Raw genomic sequence first — 21,612 nt, 5'->3', positions numbered from 1 at the left:
ACAATGCATGTTGTAGCATGAGGTGACCAGGTTTATTTTACAGCTTTCTGGGTAACCATTAGCTCGTGGACTCAGTGCTGCTGTGGCTGTGTGGAGCCTGTTCCAGGCAGTGTGATTTGTGGACTGACACGTGCCAGAGCACAGCTAAATGACTTGCAGGTCTTTTCTCTTAATAATATCTTACTCCTCAGACACTGTGCCTCTTAGTGATGTCCTAAATAAAGAAACAGAGGGGACAAATAATTCTCCCTGCTGTCCTGCTCCATCCCAGACTGTTCATGGAGGAGAAGGGACAGATCAGTGTCTGCATGGCTCGAGAGCACTTGGCATTGGCCTCTTTCCACCCTGCTTGGCACCATGTGCTGTATTTGTTTCCTTTAATAGACTGGCATCTGATGTGCCTCCTTTGTGGCTCTGATATGCTGTCTGAAAGCAGTGTTTAAACACAGCAGGTGGAAAAATGGGTCCTGGGATAGGATTTGTGCTCTTAACTGCTAGGGAAAGTTGGGAAAGTTCAACCCTTGGTGTTGGGCCAGTGAGGGCACAGATGCTAAAGTGCATTTCCAGCAGTGCATGGTCCATAGCACCTGTGTTGGTGTTTCCCAGCATTTCTGGAGTGAGGCTGGCTCCTGTCCCTTTTGTCCTCACTGAATCCTCTTTCCTCAGCACCACAATTGTGGGATCCTGGCAGGGAACTGCCAGCTGTCACAGATTCTGCTTTGCTCCTGCATCCTTCTCTTGCAGCAGCACCACAGGGCCTGTGTGGATGTGGACAAGGCAATGTTTCAGCCCTTAGGGCTGGTGAACCACATCCCAGTGTGTCAGCCTTGCTGCTCTCTGCTCGTGAGCTCTGTTTCTTTACAAACACTGAAAGAACAGCAGAAATATCAAATGTGTGCGTGTGCCCATCCATGGGCTGTTGTAGAAAATCAGGTTGTATGGCAGATGCCCTCTGGGCCACCTTGAGGGGAAGTTGATACCCTTCTGTCCCTAGAAGGAAACATTTCTGTACTTCTCATTTGGCAGGCCACTGGGATCATTCCCCACATGGGCTGTCATGGACACCTGCAGCTCACACACAGCTGAGATTTGTTGCTCACAGAATGTTACTTTACAGCTGCTTTACTGCCTGTATTGTCAGGAATCAATAATTGGAGCTTATTTGTAGTTCTCTCTCTGGGAATCAAATGAACCAGCAGTTCCTCTTTCCTCTGCTCACCCTTTGAGAGGAATCCAGTCAGCTCCTGTGTGCTGGAAGGGACTGTGCAGTCCCAGGCTACAGGAAGGAGATGTGCATTGCCTGTGCTTTGTGAGGAAGCTAAACTGGGAGCTTTTTGGATTGTCCCAATATGAGCTTGCAGGGATGCTGCACTCTCAGTGCCTGTTACCTGTAAACCAAAATGTATTTTATCTGCTTCTTCCCTTGCTATGAGGGTATGAAGCTGTCAGAGTTTGCAAGTGCCCTTCAGGCCATATGAGAAAGAGGACAGTGAGTAGGAGGGGCTGGATGTCGAGAACATAACAGGATTTTTTGTGTGATTCTTACTATCTCCTTGGTTTTCTTCATGATTATACAGTAGGAAATTGGTTCAAGTCCATGGTGTTCTCCCAAGGCATTGCATGAGATGCTTCTATTCCCTTTTCCTCTCAGTTTCTGTGGTTTCTGGAAACAACTGAGATTTCTTTACCTTGAGTGAGAGGCATAGCAGGAGATATGGGACATTTTCTCTGTGAGCTCTGGAGTGTCCTGGGCCTTTTTTCAGGGGGCTTCCTTTGGGTGTAGTGAGCTTGTGAAGAGAGATTTGCCTTGCTGGGAAGGTGCTGGCGTAGGAAACTGTTGGTTACTTTGCTGTAACATCTTTAGTTCTCAAGGAAGTGGTGGTGGTTTCAATCTCCCAGACCATGGGCTTGCAGGCTTTGGTTTGGGGGTGCCCTGTGCTCCATTTGTCCACCAGCAGTGCAGGCTCAGTCTCTGTGAGGTGCTGGGGGTGTGATGGGGGAGTTCCCAACCTGCAGGAGATTTTGGGAGGGGCAGCAGACTGGCTGCAGCCCCACTCTGCTCTGCTTGGTGGGAGTTTGCTCTGCTCCTGCCTTCTTTTGTGTTCCCAGCACATCATGATTGTCTTCAGCTCCTTGTTCCAGCAGCTCTTGGTGGGACAGGAATTGGAGCAAATGAGGAGTGGCCGTGGGTGGGGTAGGTCTGAAGCTGAGGGGGAGAACAAGGACCACTGGGGTTTGGTAGCTGGGTAAAGTTAACTTCAGGAGAGGCTTTGGTGACCTTGGATTCAGGCAGAGCAAAGGCAGAGGCTGGAGGTGACCTCTTGTGCAGGAAGGGTTGACAGTTCTTGTGCTTTATTGAGCTGTCCCTGAGCTGTTGGTGAGGTTCAGCACTAATGGTGCTGAAAGTCCTGGCTTTGTTTCACTGCAGCCTTCAGAGCTGTGCTGTGATTTGTTCACAGCTACAAACTTTGGAGTGTTTGAGATTTCCACCCAGTGTGGGATTCTTCCTCCAGGAGCAGGGTCTTGGACAATGATTCACCAAAGTACTTTTTTGCATGGCTCAAAGGTTTGGAGGTTGTTCACTCTGTCTTTTGAGGGAGAAAACCTTGAAACAAAATTCCTCTCTTAGGCTGGGTTTGAATATCTGTTACCTGTCACTGAGGGAACTTCAGGGGTTCAACCAGTGAATCCCTGTAACAAAGATGAGGAAGTTTTGGCAAATGAGAGACTTGTGTTGCCTTCTTTTGTAGGCAGATTGGTAAGAAAACAGGAGTTGGTGGAGGTTTGAATCTTACACCATTAAAACTTACCCCATCAAAACAGTAGTTTTTAGAATTCAATCCATTTTTTTTTAATCACAGAGTTCAAGACATTTAAATTAATCTGAATGTAGGTATAGCAGGTTTAATTGCTGAAGTTGCCAATGAGTCCAGAGACATTTCTGATTTTGCAGCTGTAGAAATAATTGATGTATTTGGTCAGACAGGCACCTGCAGAAAAATGCCTATAATGTGTGTAACTCTGCTTTTTCCTGTGTTCCATAACCTCCTTCAAACAGAGTGCAAAAAGGAGATCAGTGTGTGTGTGGTGGGTGGTACAGGGCAGTGTGCTGACAGTGGGACTGAACAGGCCAGTGTGGTTCTTTGTGCAGACTCTGTGCAGTGATCCCAGGTGAATTCCTCTCCTGAAACTCTTGGTTCTCATGCAGGGCCGTGGTTGAGGCCGTGCACCGGCTGGATCTCATCCTTGGCAATAAGGCAGCTTACCAGGATGTGTTCAAGCCTGAGAACATCAGCTTGAGGAACAAGTAAGTCGGGCAGCATGCTTGTGTTTTGGGTTTGGCTGGGGAAAATCCCTGTGAAGCAGCACATGGAGCTATTGAATCTGCAGTTTTAATGTTTATTTGGTTTGTAGTGCACCTGTTGACCTGGGATCCTTCCAGGTTTTGCAAGCAGAGGCTGGGTTTCAAACCTGTATTTGAGCAATGCAATCCATGGTTTTCCTGGATATCACTGATACAAATAAATTGTCTTTGTGTTGGTCAGTTCTTTCCTTGTAATAAAAACTGTGGGGCAGAAATTTCTTACACGTGTGTAAAATCTTCTATCAGGGGTCAGGGTTGCTGAGCAAGGAGGATTATTCTTACCAACTTTTGAAGCTGTCAAGCCAATTCTTGTCATTGCTGCACTTCAGGAAGTCACTGATGGCCAGCTGAGCCCAGAGAGCACTGCTTTAAGTATTTTGCTTTTCCTGGTGCTCTTGTGTGGGAGTGATCCAGGCAGATGGCCTGGCTCAGCCCTTGTGATGGATTTGGATTTTCCTCTTCTGTGCTTCTGTAGTGGCAGCTGTGTTTGAGGCTGTAGGACTCACTGACAATGCTCTGCTCTCTGTCCCAGGCTGAGGGAGCTGTGTGTGAAGCTGATGTTCCTGCATCCAGTGGATTATGGAAGAAAAGCAGAAGAACTGCTCTGGAGAAAGGTTTACTATGAAGTTATCCAGCTCATTAAAACAAATAAAAAGGCAGGTATCTATGGCTCTGGCATGAGAAGGTCTCTCTGTGCAGTGGGTGAGGCAAAGTTCAAAGCTTCATTTGCTTGGAGGAGCTGGGCACTCTCAGATTCCTGTGGGGCTGCCCTGTGCCTTTGTGTGGCAGTGGGCAGTTAAGCACTCATGTGCTGTTGAGGGACCTGCCATTACAGAGGGCATTCCAACAGAATTTGCTTTTTTTTTTGTGTTCTCCTTTTCATGAGATAGACCTCTCCAGGTAGAGTGGTTGTTTTAAGAGGCTTTATCAGTGCTGATTGTTTTTACAAGAGTTGATCACTGGAAGATCCTCAGTGCTTTCTGATTCCATCAGCTCTCCTGGCTTTCCAGGGGTCTGGGTGCATTTAAGGTGCTCTAACCAGATACTTTGATTTTATTGATTTTATTTTTACAAGTATTTCTCCTTGATGCTAACCCTTACTAAATACTACTAGGGGAGCACTGTTGAGCAGGAGGAGGTACAGAGCTGTGCAAAACCAATCTCTTGCTTTCCACTCAGTACAGCTGAGCCTAAACTGTGCCCAGGGCTGCATTAACGTGCTCCTTTTCCCTCTCCCAGCACATCCACAGCCGCAGCACCCTGGAGTGTGCATACAGGACTCACCTGGTGGCTGGCATAGGATTCTACCAGCACCTCCTGCTCTACATCCAGTCCCACTACCAGCTGGAGCTGCAGTGCTGCATTGACTGGACACACGTGACAGACCCTCTCATAGGTTTGTGCTCAAGGTGTTTGGTTCATAAATTCATGGGAAGTCACCCCCACAGGTTACTTCCCCTTGCACTAGTCCATCTTTGTTTCAGCATTCAAGGGAATTTTTTTTTTCTCTGATTAGCAAGGTCTCTGTTTAGAACTGACTGTCCTGCTTTCTTTTCCATGCCACTTTTTCTTTGAAATAGTACTAAATTAGGGAAGACAGAAGGGTTTCTGATAGAAAGAAAACATTGTGAGAAAATTCTTTACTAAAAGTGTCTGGTGATGGCAAACTTTTATGGAAAACTGGAGCACTGCTGGCTGTATAGAATGATTTTAAAAGCTTACTTAAAGCAGACAAACAGGGGAATAGCTTCTTGAAATCAACAGATTTCTGTCTGTACATCCTATTCAGTAGATGTAAGACTCTTCCCCCTTTTGGTCCCTCTCCTTGTAGGCTGCAAGAAACCTGTTTCTGCATCAGAGAAGGAGATGGAGTGGGCACAGATGGCCTGTCACCGGTGTCTGGTTTATCTGGGAGATCTAGGTAAGGGCACCATTGCCTCTCAGGGCAGCCTTTACAATGGCAAAAAGATGCTGCCTCTACCCACCATGTGAGGCTGGTGCTGCTGGGCACCAGCCAAGGTTGCTTGCAGGTTTTGTTTCCCTCTGACACCTTTGTCACAAGCTGAAATCCTCATGGCTGAACTGCTGCAAGTTACAGGAGCTCTGTATTTGGTCAGGTAGATGAGGAATTTGCTGCTGCTAAGCAGCTGTAGCCATGGCTGTGAGAGTGGAAACCTTTGCAGCACGAGGGATCAAAGAGAGTTCACTTCAGACTGCTTAGTTGTGACTTAAAAACCACTTCCATCAGCACCAGTGGGACTGAAAATCAGATTTAGGCAATATTGTGCATCAGTCCAGAGTTTTGCCTCTGCAAAGCTCCAGTGTCATTGTGCTTGGCTGTGTGGCATCCTTTTTCTAGCAGGCATGACTGTCCCACAGTCACGACCTCCTGAAGTGTGTGGTAAGTGTGTCAGCTTCTTGATAGTGAGCATGTGGGAGTAAAGGCAGGAGGGAGCAGCTGTGTGGAGAGCAGCTCTTGGAAGAGTGCTGCAGGTACATGTGTCTGACACTGCAGCCTCCAAGCTGCTGAAAGCTCTTTGGCATTAGTGTTGCATATGAATCAGCCTAAGAATGGCATTGCAAATAAATGCCTTGAGGGGGTAGTAGGAATGACTTACCTGAGTGGTGGGAGAGAAATGTGCTCACCTTTTCACAGTGCTGTCACCTAAGGTTTCCAAAATGCCTACATTTGTCAAAAAAAAAAAAAAAAGGGGGAGAAAATAAATGAATCAAGCTCAGTCTAGCCACAGTCAGGTATTTTAGTAAGTCAGCTGATTTGATTTCACACCCTGATGTTCTAGAATAGAGTCTGAGGGACAGGAAAATGTACACAACTCGGAGTTACTTCAAGGATAGGTGACTCAGCACTTAACACATGGAGCAGAAGAACAAATTCCTTTTGCTCATGTGATGCTGCAAGTGTGGCAGGCTCTGCCCTTGGCTGGAAAGGGCAGGAATTGTGGTGTGTGCTGTGAGCAGGTGGAAGAAAAGTGGTTCAGACAAAGCCTGTGTGTTGCAGGCTTTGCCAAGAGCAGTTCTTTGGTGGATTTGTTGACTTGGCCAGTGTCTCAAGTTTTGTGGTGTTGCTAATGGGGAAGCTGTGCTGCTGTGCAGCAGGTGCTGCCTTTGGGTTTGTGATGCAGGGTGTGTGTGGTTTCCTTTCAGCTCGCTATCAGAATGAGCTGGCAGGTGTGGACACGGAGCTGCTGGCTGAGAGATTTTACTATCAAGCCCTTTCTGTTGCACCACAAGTTGGTGAGTGACTTCCCATGAATGTATAGTTGTTAAAATCGTGTTGCTGCAACATAAGAACAATGCAGTGCTACACTGGTTATATCCTGCAGCTGAGAGAGGACTGGTTTTATCCTCTGGTTAAAGTTGCTTCCTTTGAGAACTTTTTTTGCTGGGCTTTTAGATTTTTTTAATTGGATTTTCTCTGTCTCTGCTGGGAGGTTTTCAGGTGATTTTTCTTTTGCTGGCAAGCCAAACAAAGGAGTTAAAGCCAGGTTGCTCTTTGCCAGTGACCTCACTGTACTGATCTGAGAACCTCTGAGAAGCTCAGACTTCCCTGACTGTGGTGATGCTGCACCTCTGGGCTAAGCACAGATGCCGCTCTCCATTGCCAGGAGCAGAGCATTATCAGTCACCTTCCCCTTTTACCCATGAAAAAAAAAAAAAATCTCATGTGCTGCTTCCTCCTTCAGAAGTGCCTCCTTCTGGGAACCCATCAGTGCTGGAGTAGAGGCTGTGTCATACCTAAAGTGTGTGATTCCAGCCAAATGTTCTTTACATGCTGTCTTTGCAGAGTTCTCACTGAACTGTTTGAAAGGCTGTTCTCAAATAAAAGTGGCAAAAGTTTCTGCACCACAGGAGCTGCAATAGAGCTCTCAGATGCTGATAAGATGATTCTGTCAGGGAATATGGAGTCAAGGCCACACCACTGTTAATACAAAGGAGGAGGTGTTTGCTCTTCTCTCTGTCATAGATAACTGGCACAAGGTGGGGAGGATCTAAAAGCTCTGTAAAATGGAAAACAGACCCTGGATGGTGGAAGGATTGAATAGTCCAGAGCTTTGTGCTACAGCTTTACTACTCTTTGTGTCTCCTGGCTTCCCTCCTATGTGGAAATGTAGTGAAAGGATCTACTTTCTAGCCAGGGCCATTGGAGAATTCCAAGTAAATTCCATTGCCCCTCTCCTTCCTGACAGGAATGCCCTTCAACCAACTGGGGACATTGGCAGGGAGCAAGTACTACAATGTGGAAGCGACCTACTGCTACCTACGCTGGTGAGTTCCTGCACATCTGCATGTCCTGAGCAGGGAGGCTGTGCTCTGCTGCTCTGGGGGCCAGATCCCCTTCTCCTTACTTTGAACTTGGCACTGGTTTTGGCAAATGAATTTTAGGGGAGGGGAGAGAGATGAGTTTGGTTTGCCCTTGAGTAGGACTGGTAGTAATGAGAGTGAGCCTCGGTCAACCCCAACCCAAACCCAACCCAACCCAAACCAAACCCAACCAAACCCAACCAAACCCAACCAAACCCAACCCAAACCCAACCCAACCCAAACCAAACCCCAACCAAACCCAACCCAAACCAAACCCAACCAAACCCAACCAAACCCAACCAAACCAAACCCAACCAAACCAAACCCAAACCAAACCCAAACCAAACCCAACCCAAACCAAACCCAACCAAACCCAAACCAAACCCAACCCAACCCAAACCCAACCAAACCCAACCAACCCAAACCCAACCCAAACCCAACCAAACCCAAACCCAACCAAACCCAACCAAACCCAACCAAACCCAACCAAACCCAACCAAACCCAACCAAACCATTGTGCTGGTTACTAATCAGCCCTGGAGGGCTTCCTCCAGGCTGGAAGTGGGCTGGAGGTGCTGAGGGAGGCACTCTGTGGTGTGAGCAGGGTAGAATTCCTGGCTTGAAGGCAGTGATTTGAGAATATGTGTGTAAGCAGGGCAGGTGGAAGCTGTGAGGCAGCTCAAGTGCAGTTTGCAGCCATTGGTGGGAGTTTGGTTGCCCAGCATGTCCAGAAAGCAGCACTGGGTACCTGTGCTCATGCCTCAATGCCTGAATAACTTAAAGCCCTAAAGTGTGAGCAGCCTTGTGGAGAAATAAAGAACTTTGGCTGTGTTCTGTTTTGGTGCTTTAGCATCCAGTCTGAAGTGTCCTTTGAAGGTGCCTATGGGAACCTGAAGAGGCTGTATGACAAAGCAGCCAAGATGTACCATCAGCTGAAGAAATGTGAGACCAGGAAGTTGTCTCCAAGCAAGAAACGGTAAGAAGGGAAGGAAAAGCAGAGGTGCAGGCTGAGAGTTTGCAGTGGGTTGAGAGTAATGTCCTTGTGGGGAGTGGAGCTGGTGGATGGGCCATTTAGCACAGTGACTGTTCCCAGAATTTTGAAAGCCTCACTCTAGATCCCAATCTTGCTGTCTTGGGTCATAATTTCAGGAGAAAACCTAATGCTGACCAGGTGTAGAGTTTGCATTGAGAGATTTTCTCACTCTTCCCTGGAGCTGGGGACTGTTCATGAGGGTTGGGGCATAGTGGTGAAAGTTGGCAGTGTATAAACTGTCTTCTTTCTCTCCAATTTCATCAGAATGGGCTTCTCAGTTGAGACCTGATTTACCTGCTAATAGAGTTCTGTATCTGTGATAGGGCACCTGCTTCACAGTGTTTTCTCCTCCATCTTTTTAGAGGAAAAGACATTAAGAGGTTGCTGGTGAGCTTCATGTACCTGCAGAGTCTTTTGCAGCCAAAGAGCAGGTAAGGTTGTGCTGGATTGTGTCTTCTGTTGACAATCAGTTCACTGCACTTGGAAGTCTGTAACCAAACACCCTGTTCAAAGAAACACCAAAACCTGGTTGTGTTGGAATAAATGGGAAGCTTTGTGTAGCTGTGTGATTTTGGGCTTTTAGATTTTTTTATTGGATTTTCTCTGTCTCTGCTGGGAGGTTTTCAGGTGATTTTAAATAAATCTTTTACTCCTTGAAACAGAGCAGGTGTTTTAAAGGGCTTAAATACAAGCTGTGGTTAAATTCATTGTGGAATGGTTTAGGTTGGAAGGGACCTTTTGGGGGTCTGGTACTTCCCCCAAGTGGTGTTCACTGTGAAAGTAGATGCAGATGTGAATTTGGATGAGCTTGCTCAGAGTTTCATCACACTGGGTTTTGATGGATCCAAGGACAGAAATCCCACACCTTGCTGGTCCCCTTTCCAGTCTTTGACCACCTTCAGCACAGAATTTTTTTCTCCTTGCATCTAATATAAATTTTCTTTTCTGCAGTGTGTAGCCATAATTTCTCTTCTTTTTGCTGTGCACCACTAAGGAGAGGCTTATTGAGTCCTCTGTAATCACAGCTGGAACAGAAGACAACCCTCCTATGCCTTCTGTCTTTCAGGCTGAACAAACTTGATTCTCTTTGCTTCTTGTCATCCATCAGTTCCTCTGCTGGACTAAACCCAGTTTGTCAGTGTGGTTTTGTTTAATGTTTCTTTTTGTCCTGTGGATCCAGAGCCTGGGTACAGTGCTCCAGATGCCACCTTGAGTGCTGAATAGAGAGGGAGAGCACGTCCTCAACCTGCTGGCTCTGCCCTTGGTCATGCAGCCCAGTATGGGATTGGCTTTCCAATGCTGCCTTGTACTGAGGTGGAACTACAAGGCTCCTGTAATATCCACTCAACTTGTATTTAGAACATAAGAAATTTGGGAATTACTTTAATTTCCCAAGCAGACTTTCCCCTGAGAAGGCTTTGCTGGAAATTTCACAAGCAGGTCTGTTTTATTGTAACTAGGAGGCTCCCACAGCCCATTGGATTGATCTCATGGATGCTTCCTTTGGAGGACTGAATAGCTGTGGAGGATTTTGGAATATTCTGGGCTGTAGGAGAGACATGGGAGGAGGAAAAACTGAATCCTGTGTGTTTGGCAGTGTAATACTTTTCACTGAGCAGTGCATCTAGAACTTTTGCTCCCTTTAGCATTTAAGTGCCTTGTGTATCTTAATGGCCACTGCTGAGCTCCCAGGGGGAAATTAATCTGGTTTTTGGTGACCCTCTCTAGGTATTGTTTGTCTTTAGTTAAGCAGCTTTCAAAGAGGAAAACATAATCTGATTAATGTCATTTACTTCCCTGGTGCTTCATCCTGCCTGGTGCTAAAGAACAGCCTGACTGCCAGTTCTGGTTCAGTTTCTGGGCAGACATGCCAGGAGCAGAGTCTTGAGTTAATAATGCTTATTTATTTTTCACTCTTTTTTAAGCTCTTTGGATTCTGAGCTGACATCTCTCTGCCAGTCTGTGCTGGAGGATTTCAACCTGTGCTTGTTCTACCTGCCCTCTCCTCCTAACCTGAGCTCAACCAGTGAAGATGAAGAAGAGTATGAGAGTGGCTACTCCTTCCTTCCTGATCTCCTGATCTTTCGCATGGTGATCATCTGCCTCATGAGCGTTCACAGCCTCAAGAGGGCAGGTAAGCAATGCTTGCTCTGCTTTGGGAATTTCCTGGTGAGCATCCAGCAGCACAGTTAGTCTGGGGAACTGGTGTCTGAGCTGGTGCAGTGCTCACCTCCTCCATCATCTCACTGTGCTGTCTGCTTGCAGGTTCCAAGCAGTACAGTGCAGCCATTGCCTTCACGCTGGCTCTCTTCTCTCACCTGATAAATCACGTCAATATTCGCCTCCAGGCTGAGCTAGAAGAAGGGGAAAATCCTGTCCCAGCCTTTCAGAGTGATGGCACAGGTAAGAGAACAGAGGTGGCAGCACCTGGGTCTCCCAGGCTGCCTGCCTACAGGGCTGTCTTTCCCCTTTCTCCCCTGGGCATGGGTTTTGTAGTGTGTATTGATTTTTTATTTCTGGTGTGGAATCCCCAAAGGGGGTTGATGTGCTGAGTTGTCTCCACTTGGATGCTCTTTCTGAGTATCTGAATCACCTCAGGATGGACATGTTACTTTCTTTATAAGGAGATTGCTTTCTGCACCTCTTGGCAGCTCATTCATCATCTGTTTATCCCAATCTGAGATTTTATTCTCTGCCTCTGTTTGCTGTTGGCTGCTTTCCTGCTCCACTGAGGAGATGATCTCGGGTAAAACACTTGGGCTGAGGGAGGCAGAAGGGGCAGAGTGGGGCTGAAGGAGACAGGCCCTCTCAGCATACCTCAATTCTGCTTAGGCAAGGGGGTTTTATTGAGCAGTGACTAAAACTGCTAAACCTTTCCCCTGCAAACAGTCCATTGGCTATACCTCACTGAATGCAGAGTGAGGGAGTTTCTGGTAAAAGCAGCAAGGAATGACCCCTCCTCTGCACGTTTTGAAGCTGGCACAGTGATTCAGGGCTGCTAGAAAGGCTCCATGCATGTTGGTCAGGTCAGTGTAGTTACAGAGCACGTGCTCAGTGGGTCACTCAGCTCTGACTGTAGACAGCTGGGGAGGAGAGTTGGAATTCAGCTCTGTTCTATTCTGGTGTAGCAGCCTTGAGCACTGAGGCTGCCTAGTAGCAGAGTATTACATATATTATATATAGTACTATATATATATAGAGTATTATATATATTATATATAGTACTATATATATAGAGTATTGTATATATTATATATAGTACTATATATATAGAGTATTGTATATATTATATATAGTACTATACATAGAGAGTATTATATATATTATATATAGTACTATATATAGAGTATTATATATATTATATATAGTACTATATATAGAGTATTGTATATATTATATATAGTACTATATATATAGAGTATTATATATAGTACTGCCAGCTTGGGCAGTAGGAATTCTGACTTCCCAGGTGCTTTTAGAAAGTGAATCTTTCTTCTGGGGTTGCTTTTTCTGTGGTGGAAGACACTGATGGAAGTGATGGCTGACCTCTGCAGCCCTGGACCCAGGGCTGGCCAGCAGCAGCCTGTGGAGCACACTGTGACTTTACCTTTTATTCTCCCTGGAAATGCAGATGACCAGGAGCCACGGGAGCCTGTGAACTCAATAGAGAAGGAAGCTGAAGCTGAGCTGGCCAATCATCAGCCCAGTGAGGAGCAGAGGAAGAACGACTGCAAGAAAAGCAAGAAATACTCTCGTCTGTCCTGCCTGCGCCGCCGCCGCCACGCCCAGAAGGTGGATGAGAGCGACCTGAGCGAGGGCTTTGACTCTGACTCCAGCCAGAGCTCCATCAAGGGCAGTGATGGCTCAGAGAGTGGTTCAGAGAAGAGTGATGAGGAAGCAGAAGCTGCTTTTGATGTGGAGACAGACTCCGACATGAACAGCCAAGAATCTCGGTCTGACTTGGAGGACATGGAGGATGAACCGGGTGAGGAAGGCAGCAGCCAAGGCAAAAGTGGGCCCAAAGAGGCCTTAAAAAACTGTGTGGATAGCAGTGGGCTGGGAGACTCCAAGAGCCCAAGCATCTCTAAAAGTGAAGCTGTGGATGCAGCAGTCAATGGGCCAGCTTCCCTGAGCACTAATGATGCAAGCATAGCCAGTAACCTGCAGGCCATGTCCACCCAGCTCTTCCAGACCAAACGCTGCTTTCGCTTGGCTCCCACCTTCAGCAACATCCTCCTGAAACCCAGCAGTGAACCACCTGCCTTGAAGGATGGCCTAGAGAGCAAGCCATGTGTCAATGGAGATCTGGAGAAGCCCAGCTTGGCAGAGCAAGGTAAGGGCCTTGTTACTGCAATTATGTGTAGGAAACTGCAAACTGTAGCAGTCTGTTTGCTAAATTCAACATTTCCCATGGTGCAAGCTCTCTCCTTTGACTGGGTCTGGAGGAGCAGGTTGCCTAAGTAGTGGGCAGGCCTTGGGTTGGACATTTCCTGACAGAGAAGCTTTACTTTTACTGCCCAGCATGCAGGAATTGTGCACTGAGCAAAGGAATCACCTGTGGCCAGCCAGGGTTACCAGAACTACCACTGTTCTGCAGACTAAATGCTGAGCAGCTGTGATAATCACAGGCTCACAGGCTAGTTTGTTTGGAAGGGACTTTAAAGCCCATGTCATTTCATCCCTCTTTCACTAGGCTGCTCCAACCTGGCCTTAAACACTTCAGGAATGGGGCAGCCACAGTTTCTCTTGGCAACCTGTGCCAGAGCTTCACCACCCTCACAGGGAGCAATTTCTTCCTAATACCAGATCTAAATTTACCTTGCTTCAGTTTAAAGCCATTCCCCCTTGTCCTATCCAGGACCTTGTCAAAGTCCCTCACCAGCTCCCTGGGAGCCCCTTTAGGCCCTGGCAGGAGCTCTGAGGTCTCCCTGGAGCCTTTACTCCTCTAAGCTGAACACTCCCAGAGTATTATATATATTATATATAGTACTGCCAGCCTGTGTCCAGAGCAGAGGAGCTCCAGAGCCCTCAGATCATCTCTGTGGCCTCCCCTGGACTCACTGCAGCAGCTCCTTGTCCTCCCTGTGCTGGGGAGCCCAGAGCTGGGGCAGCTCTGCAGGGCAGGGTCTCAGCAGAGCAGAGGGGCAGAATCCCCCCCTCACACGCTGCCCACGCTGCTGGGGATGAGCCCAGGGCAGTTTTGGCTTTCTGGGCTCCCAGTGCACGTTACCACAGCGTGCTGAGCTTCTTGTCAAAGTCCCCACATCCTTCCCAGGGCTGCTCTCCATCCATTCTCCCCCAGCCTGTGTTTGTGCTTGCCCCAATGCAGGTTCAACATTTCTCCTTGCCCTTGCAATTCCTTCTGGGCTTGGCACAGACCCAGCCCTCTCCAGCCTTTCCAGGTTCCTCTGGTGCCATCCCTTCCCTCCAACATGTGACCCCACCACACAACCCTGTTGTCAGCAAGCTGGTTGAGGGTAAACTTGATCTCACTGTGACACCAGCAAAGATGTTAAAAAGTGCTGGTCCCAAGCCCTGAGGATGCCCCTTGTCACTGCTCTCCACTTGGACATGGAGCTGTTGGCTGCAGCTCTTTACCCATGACTATCCAGCCAAGTCTTTGTCCATTAAGTGGTCTATCCCTCAAATCCAGTAAAGAGACAAGGATGTTGTGCAGGACAGTGTCAAATGCTCTGCACAAACCTAGGTGGGTGAGCTCAGTTGCTCTTCCCTCATCCTCCACTGCTATAACCCCATTGTAGAAAGCCAGTGAATTTTTCAGGCATGATTTGCTGTAGTGAAGCCATTTTGGCTCCAGAGGATGATTCCAGCAGGTATTAAAAATTGCATCTTCCATTTTTCCCTTTGTGAAATATCCAGTCAGACACTTACTGTTGCTTCTGGTGACAGGAAGTTGTCCATGAGAGGACAGATTATCAGCCCCAATGCTCATGTGGAAATTTGTGTGGAAGATGTGACCCAGGTGCACGTGAGAGGTGTTGAGGGTCTCTGTGTGACCCCCCAGATTTGCCTCACTGACTGTTCATGCTGAACCCCTGGGAGATGTGCAGCAGGTGGAGCTGCCATGTCTCCATTACCACTCACCTTACACACCTGAGTGATGTTCTGGGCAAAAACAGCTGCAAAGGGAGATCTGATAAACTACAGGGAATTGTTTGTGCTTCACATAAAACTACATGGGCCTGTTCAGTCTTGTTTTTCACTCCTCCCAGCTTCCCTGGAGCAAGGAAACATTCTACATCCTGCTCCCAAATCCAGCTGGCCTACAGCACTGGCAAGATTCAGGCTTTGCCTGGGCCAGCATTTGAAGGCACAGTATTAGATCATGTTAGTGTTGACTGGCTCCTGGCACTGCTCCATGGCCACATGAGAGAGATGGGGGAAGAAACAAATGGGCTTTGGTGTGTTTAACCCTTTCCCTCAGTGTTATCTTGCTGTTGTGTGGCCACAATACCTTTCCAGGTGTAGAAAATGAGAGATGGAATGAGTTCAGGGTGTACTTTTTAGCTTTGAGCTCTCCTCATGTGTGCTGTATCCAAACTGCTTTTTCATGGTGTAACACTGTCAGTGGTGGGTTCTGAATAAATCATTTCCTTTCTTGTGATTCTGAGGCTTTATGGAATGCCCACAGCTGTGCTGATGGGAAGCACTGGTAGCACTTGAAATGAGGATCTGTAGCAAAATGTGTGGGTGATTCCCACCTTGACCTCAGGTCACCTGTGTCACATGTGATTCCCACTGGCAATGGCTTTGAGAACCTCAGCTCTGGAGAGCCAGAAGAGTGTGAAGAAAATGTTCAATATTTAAAATTCTCTGACTCACAGGACAGCCCTGCCATTTCCTGCTCTTGCCTGGCTCCCAGCTGGGAGCATGTTGGCCTCAGGGCTCTGTTCCCTGCAGGAGCTGCTCTGGGCCCTGGCACTGCCCCACTCTGTCAGGGTGGAGGCTGCTGCAGAGCTTAGGCACTGGTCAGACCTTCACAGGGAGATTTTAACCCTCTTATCTCAAGGAGAAGGAAATGCAGGGGTGATACACTCCAGTAACAGCACAGGGGACAGGGACTGGTTTTTTGAGGATGTGTGGAGGCACCCAGTATTTCAACTCAACTGTTACAAGCCCAGTGCTGTTCTGACTTGACACCTCAGGGGATTTAACAGCTGCCATCTTGTGCTTGCCTTTGTTTTCCAGATGATGTGTCTGACTCTGAAGAAAGCATTTCAAGTAACAAATCCTGCAGAAATGAGCGATCCCTTCAGGAGAAGTTGGAGATTGTGACCAATGAAGGGCTGCTGCTTACTGTGAAAGTGTTCCTGGACTGGCTGAGGACAAACACAGACCTCATCATTATGTGTGCTCAGGTGGGGATGGGGTCAGGGCTCTCTACAAGCTTGTGTCAGCTTCCCTGGGCTGGTTGCAGCCATGGCCCCAGTCCTGGGCAAAGGGTGATTTATGTCCCCCAGCAGCTGAATTCAGCTACTCTGGGCTAAGAAGGATGGTGAGGTTTACTCTTTATAAAGTGTTCTGAGGGTTGTATACATCTGTCATGATATTATATATGGCCTTTTGTGTTCTGTTCCTGCAGAGCTCTCAGAGCCTGTGGAACAGGCTGTCTGTGCTCCTGAACCTTCTGCCTTCTGCTGCAGACCTGCAGGAATCAGGTACTGGAGAAAGAATGGCAATGTCATGTTTTACCAAGCCATCAGTGATTCCCAGGGTGTGTGAGAGCCCAGGGAGGGAGATTTCCTAGTAGCAGCTTTTATAAGCACTATAGGAAGTAAAACATGCATGTGTGTTGTTGTTTTTTGGTTTTATTTTTTTTGTGTAAGCATCATTCCAGTTAAATACTCTCCCATAGTCTTTAGAATCATATAATCACAATAATCACAGAACATCCTGAGTTGGAAGAGACCCCTCACCTCGCTCCAGGATTGAGTTCAACTCCTGGCCCTGACATTTCAACTCCAAAAACCACACACAAAAAATGCTATATCAATGCATTAATGTGGCTGGCAGCATACTGAAACACTGGCACCAACGTGTGAGAATCCATGTGTGGCCAGCAGGAGTGAAATTCACTGCCAGTAGCAGGAGTAAGGCTGTGATTTTACCATGGTAATCCTGGAAAATAGTTTCAGAGCTCCAGCTGCTCCTGATGTGCTCTGTGCCTCTTCAGGGCTGAGCCTGAAGTTCCCAATGGTTTGTGAGAAGCTGAGTTTAAACAGGGTTGCTCATCAACAGGTGGGAAAGTGTCCCTCCAAACAGGAGATTCCCCAGAGTCCCCTGGCAGATTGTTTGGGGGAGTTGCTCTGTATATTGTGGGTGGTCTGATGGTTCCTCCTTCCTCAGGTGCTCACAGATCACGTTTCACTAACACCTCTGCCCCACCATTACAGACCATGTCCCTTAAAGACTTCTCCTCTTAGCCCCCTCACCAGCTGTTCTGCTCTCCTCCTTGTCCCTCCTCTCCAGGGCTGGCCCTGTGTGATGAAGTCAAGGATATGCTGAGTGATGCTGAGCTGCCAGACCTGAAGGCCAACCTGCTGCTCCCTGAGGACGTGGCCCTGCGCAATCTCCCCCCTCTGAAAAATGCACACAAGAGGTTTAACTTCGAGCAGGATCGGCCCATTTTCTCTGCAGTCGAGGAGGTGAGTTGGGCTAAATCCTGGAAAAAAAAAACAGATACAACCTGGATTGTTGTGTTATGTGGTTCCTTTTCCTAGCACTGAAGGCTTGAGCAGAGGTTTATGGGGCAGGTGTGGCAGGGTGCTGCTGATTTTTCCTGATTTTCTTGGGTTGAGGAAACCCCAGACTTGCTGGCACTGTGATGGTGTTCACAGGGGTCCGAGGATGAGGGAAGAGATGAGGATCTGACTCCATGTTCCAGAAGGCTTGATTTATTATTTTATGATATATATATTATATTTAAACTATACTAAAAGAATAGAAGAGAGGATTTCATCAGAAGGCTGGCTAAGAATAGAAAAAGAAGGAAAAAATAACAAAGGCTTGTGTCTTGGACAGAGTCCGAGCCAGCTGGGCTGTGATTGGCCATTAATTAGACATATCCAACATGGGCCAATCCCAGATGCACCTGTTGCATTCCACAGCAGCAGATAACCATTGGTTACATTTTGTTCCTGAGGCCTCTCAGCTTTTCAGGAGAAAAAGTCCTAAGGAAAGGATTTTTCCTAAAAGATGTCTGTGACACTGGCACCCCTGAACCTTCTGGCCAGCTGTAGCCTTTCCTGCAGTCTCTGACTTCAGAAGAGATGACAAACATCCATCAGAAGTGGGCATTTAATATCAGTTCCTGCCTTTTTCAAGAGTGTGGGCTGCAGGTGGGCACTGCCTCAGGCACAGCCTGAGTGGTGGCTCTGACTTGGAGCTGCTCCTCCCTTGCAGTCTGTCGTGCGCATCTGCTGCATTCGGAGCTTCGGCCACTTCATCACCCACTTGCAAGGCAGCATCCTGCAGTTCAACTCAGAGCTTGGGATCTTCATCAGCATAGCACAGTCTGAGCAAGACAACTTGTTGCACCAGGCCCAGGCTCAGTTCCACATGGTGAGTTGGTAGAGGTGAATGAATCCTCTGTATTCTCTGTTTCCTGTAGGTTACTATGAGGTTGTAACTATAATCACAGATCTTTGGGAGGAGATGAAAGTTCTGTTTCTTAAAGCTGTTCCACTTTTCACTCTGGAAGTGTATATTAGTGTCAGCTGGTGTGTTTCCTGCTAACTGATATGGAAGTTTGGTTTTGCAACTAGGCTGCAGAGGAAGCTCGGCGGAACAGGCTCATGAGAGACATGGCTCAGCTTCGGCTGCAGGTAGGAGACTCCAGTTCCAGCCTGAAAACCAGCAGGGTACTGGCTGGAATGTCAGAACCTGGGAAGGGAAGGGGGAACTCTCTGCTCCTGTCCCACACAGAGGCAGTAAGTCCATTCTGCATAGGTTGAACTGTAGAGTATCTCGGGTTGGAAGGGATCCTATAAGGATCAGGAGTCCAAGTCCCTGCTCCTCACAGGGTGCTTTGAACTGAATGCCCACGAGTGTAGTTCAGGCATTCCTTGAGCTCTGGCAGGCTTGGTGCAACAGCCACTTTCCTGGGGAGCTTGTTCCCCCTCTGGGGGAAGAACCGTTTCCTAATGTTCAGCATGAACTTGTCCTGATGCAGCAATGAAGCTAGAAATGAAATGTTTTTATATTTCCTCCTTGCTAGTCACTGGAGAGAGGATGTCAGCACCTCCTGCTTGCTGACCCCCTCAAGGAAGATGCAGGCTGTGATGGGGAAGTCACCCTCAGCCTTCTCTGCCCCAAGCTGAGCAAACTGAGTGACCTCAGCCACCTGAGGCCTTTCACCATCCTGGTTATCCCACTCTGGGCACTCTCTAATATTTCAATGCCCCTCTTACATCAAAGTGCCCCAAACTGTTCCCATTACTCAGGGTGGGGCTGCACTGGGCAGTGCAGAGTGAGATCCTCTTCTCTTGCTCACCCTCTGCTGCATCCAGCCCTCTGTTCTGTGTGCTTGGAGGCTGAAAGGGCCTGGTGGAGCTTTGCAGGGCAACTCTTGTCCTGTTTGATGATTTGTTTCAGCATCAATGTGAAACGAGTCTCTTTGCCATGTGTGTTTTCAGCTGGAGGTGTCTCAGCTGGAAGGCAGTCTCCAGCAGCCCAAGGCACAGTCAGCCATGTCTCCTTACCTGGTTCCTGACACCCAGGCCCTCTGCCAGCACCTGGCTCTTGTCAAGCAGCTGGCCACAAGTGGGAGGTTCATCATCATCATCCCTCGAACAGGTATGGGGACTCCACAGCAGGTAACTGCCAGTGGCTGCCCCCTGACCCTTCTGTGCTGGGAGCAGGCCCCAGGGGCCTGCCTGGGTGCTGCCTTTCCCTCGTCCTGCTCTTAGCCTTCACTTCATCTGGAACAGTTGCAAAACCCTTTTGATGTGTTGCTTTTGGGGCCTGTTCTGTGTGTGTGGCCCATGCTTGGGATTTTGACAGAGTGTGTCAGAAGAGCTGAGAGGAGAGAGGTCCTGTTCCCCCCGTGCCTCTCCTGTGGCAGCTGTACACTGGGACAGTGTTCTGTGCAATGGGGAGTACTTGGCACCTCTGGATTAGTTTGCAGAAGTAGAAGTGTAAACAAGATGGTTTTGGTTTTTTGTTTTTTGTTCCTGTTAGTTATCGATGGCCTGGACTTCCTGAAAAAGGAGAACGCCGGTGCTAGGGACAGCATTCGGTATCTGGAGGCAGAATTTAAAAAGGGAAACAGGTGAGAGCAGGACAGGGGTGGGATTTTCCTTTGGTTTTGGAATGGGTGGGCTTTGGGTGGGAACAAGCAGTGGATTCCTTGGAGCAGACTGAGGAGTGGGCCCAGGAAGAACCAGAGTTCAGGAATGGGAAGGAGCAGATGCAGCAGGTGGCTCTTCAGCTGTGAAGTGCAGAAGCTTCTGAGCAATGGTGGAGTTGCATCCCTGTTGCTGTATAAACTGGAGCAGTGACCTTTGCCACTGCACTGAGAGTGCTGGAAGAGCTGAATTGTGCCTGGGTGCTCTGCAGAAACACAGCTGAAAGGACAAACTGCATCTCTGGGGTCAATGCCAGGCCTGGTGGTGCTGTGAGCACCGTGTGGGAATGGTGTGAGGCAGGGAGGGGATGGGAGGGATTCACAGAGCATTCCTTGCATGGATGTTTGGGTGTTAAATTTGGGTTGGGGGAAGGCCTCCAGCACCCAGAGGAGCTGCTGTGGAGCACTGACTTCAGCTGTGTGAGTCTCCATATGAGCTCAGAGATTCTGCTTTTCCTTAGGTACATTCGTTGCCAGAAAGATGTTGGGAAGAGCTTTGAGAGGCATAAATTGAAGAGACAAGATTTAGATGCCTGGTAAGATTTCAGCATCTGAAGGTGCCTGAGCTGGGCTCACAGCAGGCAGGTGGCTTTGGGGAGAGCTGTTAGCACTGGGAGCAATTGCAGAGCTTGTTCTATGTGAGTCATGATGGAATTCCTTGGAGATAAGGACAGCCACCTGTGCATGCTACACAAAGCACTCTGTGCTCAGAAAGATCTCAGAAAAGTCCTTAATGGCCACAGGAAAGCAACCCTGCTTTCCATTTATTGTCCTGAGCAGATGTGGCCTTCCTGCTGACCTTCCCCTCTGTTTGTCTTTTCTGTCAGGAATCTCTATAAAATACTGGACAGCTGCAAGCAGCTGACAGTGTCCCAGGGCAGTGGGGAGGATGACACCACGGGCATGGTCACCATCATCACAGGCTTCCAGCTGGAGGACCCGAGCTCCTTCTCAGTGCCCATGCAGGTCAGTAGATCTTGTCTGCCTGAGCTGAGCCGTTCTGTTTCCTAGCAAGGATATAATGTGATTGATTGGAAAGAGATTTTTAAAATGTTTTTCACTTTGGCTAATCCCCAAAGTTTGGTTTCCCCAAAGTTACTTTATATGTTGAGATTCCTTATTCCCTCAAGGCTTCTTGATTTTATGATACAGAGTATTCTGGGACAGGTGAGAGAATTTAATCCCATGTCTGTGCAGGCCTCTTGTACCAGAGCAATGAGAATTGGGAGGATTTGGCCTTCCAGCTGTGCCAGGCTGCCAGAGAGTCCCCAGGCTGGGAACGGCAGCAAGTTAAAAATGAACCCCCTTTTTTGTGTGTTAAAAATGAACCACCTTTTTTCTGTGTTAAAAATGAACCCCCTTTTTTCTGTGTTAAAAATGAACCCCCTTTTTTCTGTGTTAAAAATGAACCCCCTTTTTTGTGTGTTAAAAATGAACCCCCTTTTTTGTGTGTTAAAAATGAACCCCCTTTTTTGTGTGTTAAAAATGAACCACCTTTTTTGTGTGTTAAAAATGAACCACCTTTTT

General features: G+C 47.9%; 1 protein-coding gene across 1 annotated transcript in view; it reads left to right on the top strand.

The window, feature by feature from the left end:
- Positions 1–21,612, top strand: part of SMG5 (SMG5 nonsense mediated mRNA decay factor) — a 28,455-nt gene that overhangs the window by 2,562 nt on the left and 4,281 nt on the right. Inside the window, exons 2-21 of the mRNA XM_054651178.2 lie at positions 3,209–3,307; positions 3,897–4,020; positions 4,604–4,760; positions 5,196–5,285; positions 6,530–6,619; positions 7,573–7,651; positions 8,538–8,663; positions 9,083–9,151; positions 10,646–10,854; positions 10,986–11,123; positions 12,352–13,053; positions 15,930–16,099; positions 16,324–16,399; positions 17,211–17,386; positions 18,144–18,302; positions 18,506–18,565; positions 19,376–19,535; positions 19,920–20,010; positions 20,547–20,621; positions 20,913–21,051. Of these exons, the coding sequence (XP_054507153.2) occupies positions 3,209–3,307; positions 3,897–4,020; positions 4,604–4,760; positions 5,196–5,285; positions 6,530–6,619; positions 7,573–7,651; positions 8,538–8,663; positions 9,083–9,151; positions 10,646–10,854; positions 10,986–11,123; positions 12,352–13,053; positions 15,930–16,099; positions 16,324–16,399; positions 17,211–17,386; positions 18,144–18,302; positions 18,506–18,565; positions 19,376–19,535; positions 19,920–20,010; positions 20,547–20,621; positions 20,913–21,051 (2,989 nt within the window). The remainder of the gene's footprint in view (positions 1–3,208; positions 3,308–3,896; positions 4,021–4,603; positions 4,761–5,195; positions 5,286–6,529; positions 6,620–7,572; positions 7,652–8,537; positions 8,664–9,082; positions 9,152–10,645; positions 10,855–10,985; positions 11,124–12,351; positions 13,054–15,929; positions 16,100–16,323; positions 16,400–17,210; positions 17,387–18,143; positions 18,303–18,505; positions 18,566–19,375; positions 19,536–19,919; positions 20,011–20,546; positions 20,622–20,912; positions 21,052–21,612) is intronic.

The sequence above is a fragment of the Agelaius phoeniceus genome, chromosome 31, assembly GCF_051311805.1.
Source record: "Agelaius phoeniceus isolate bAgePho1 chromosome 31, bAgePho1.hap1, whole genome shotgun sequence".
NCBI classification, from domain to species: domain Eukaryota; kingdom Metazoa; phylum Chordata; class Aves; order Passeriformes; family Icteridae; genus Agelaius; species Agelaius phoeniceus.
This window is presented reverse-complemented; position numbering and strand designations above follow the sequence as displayed.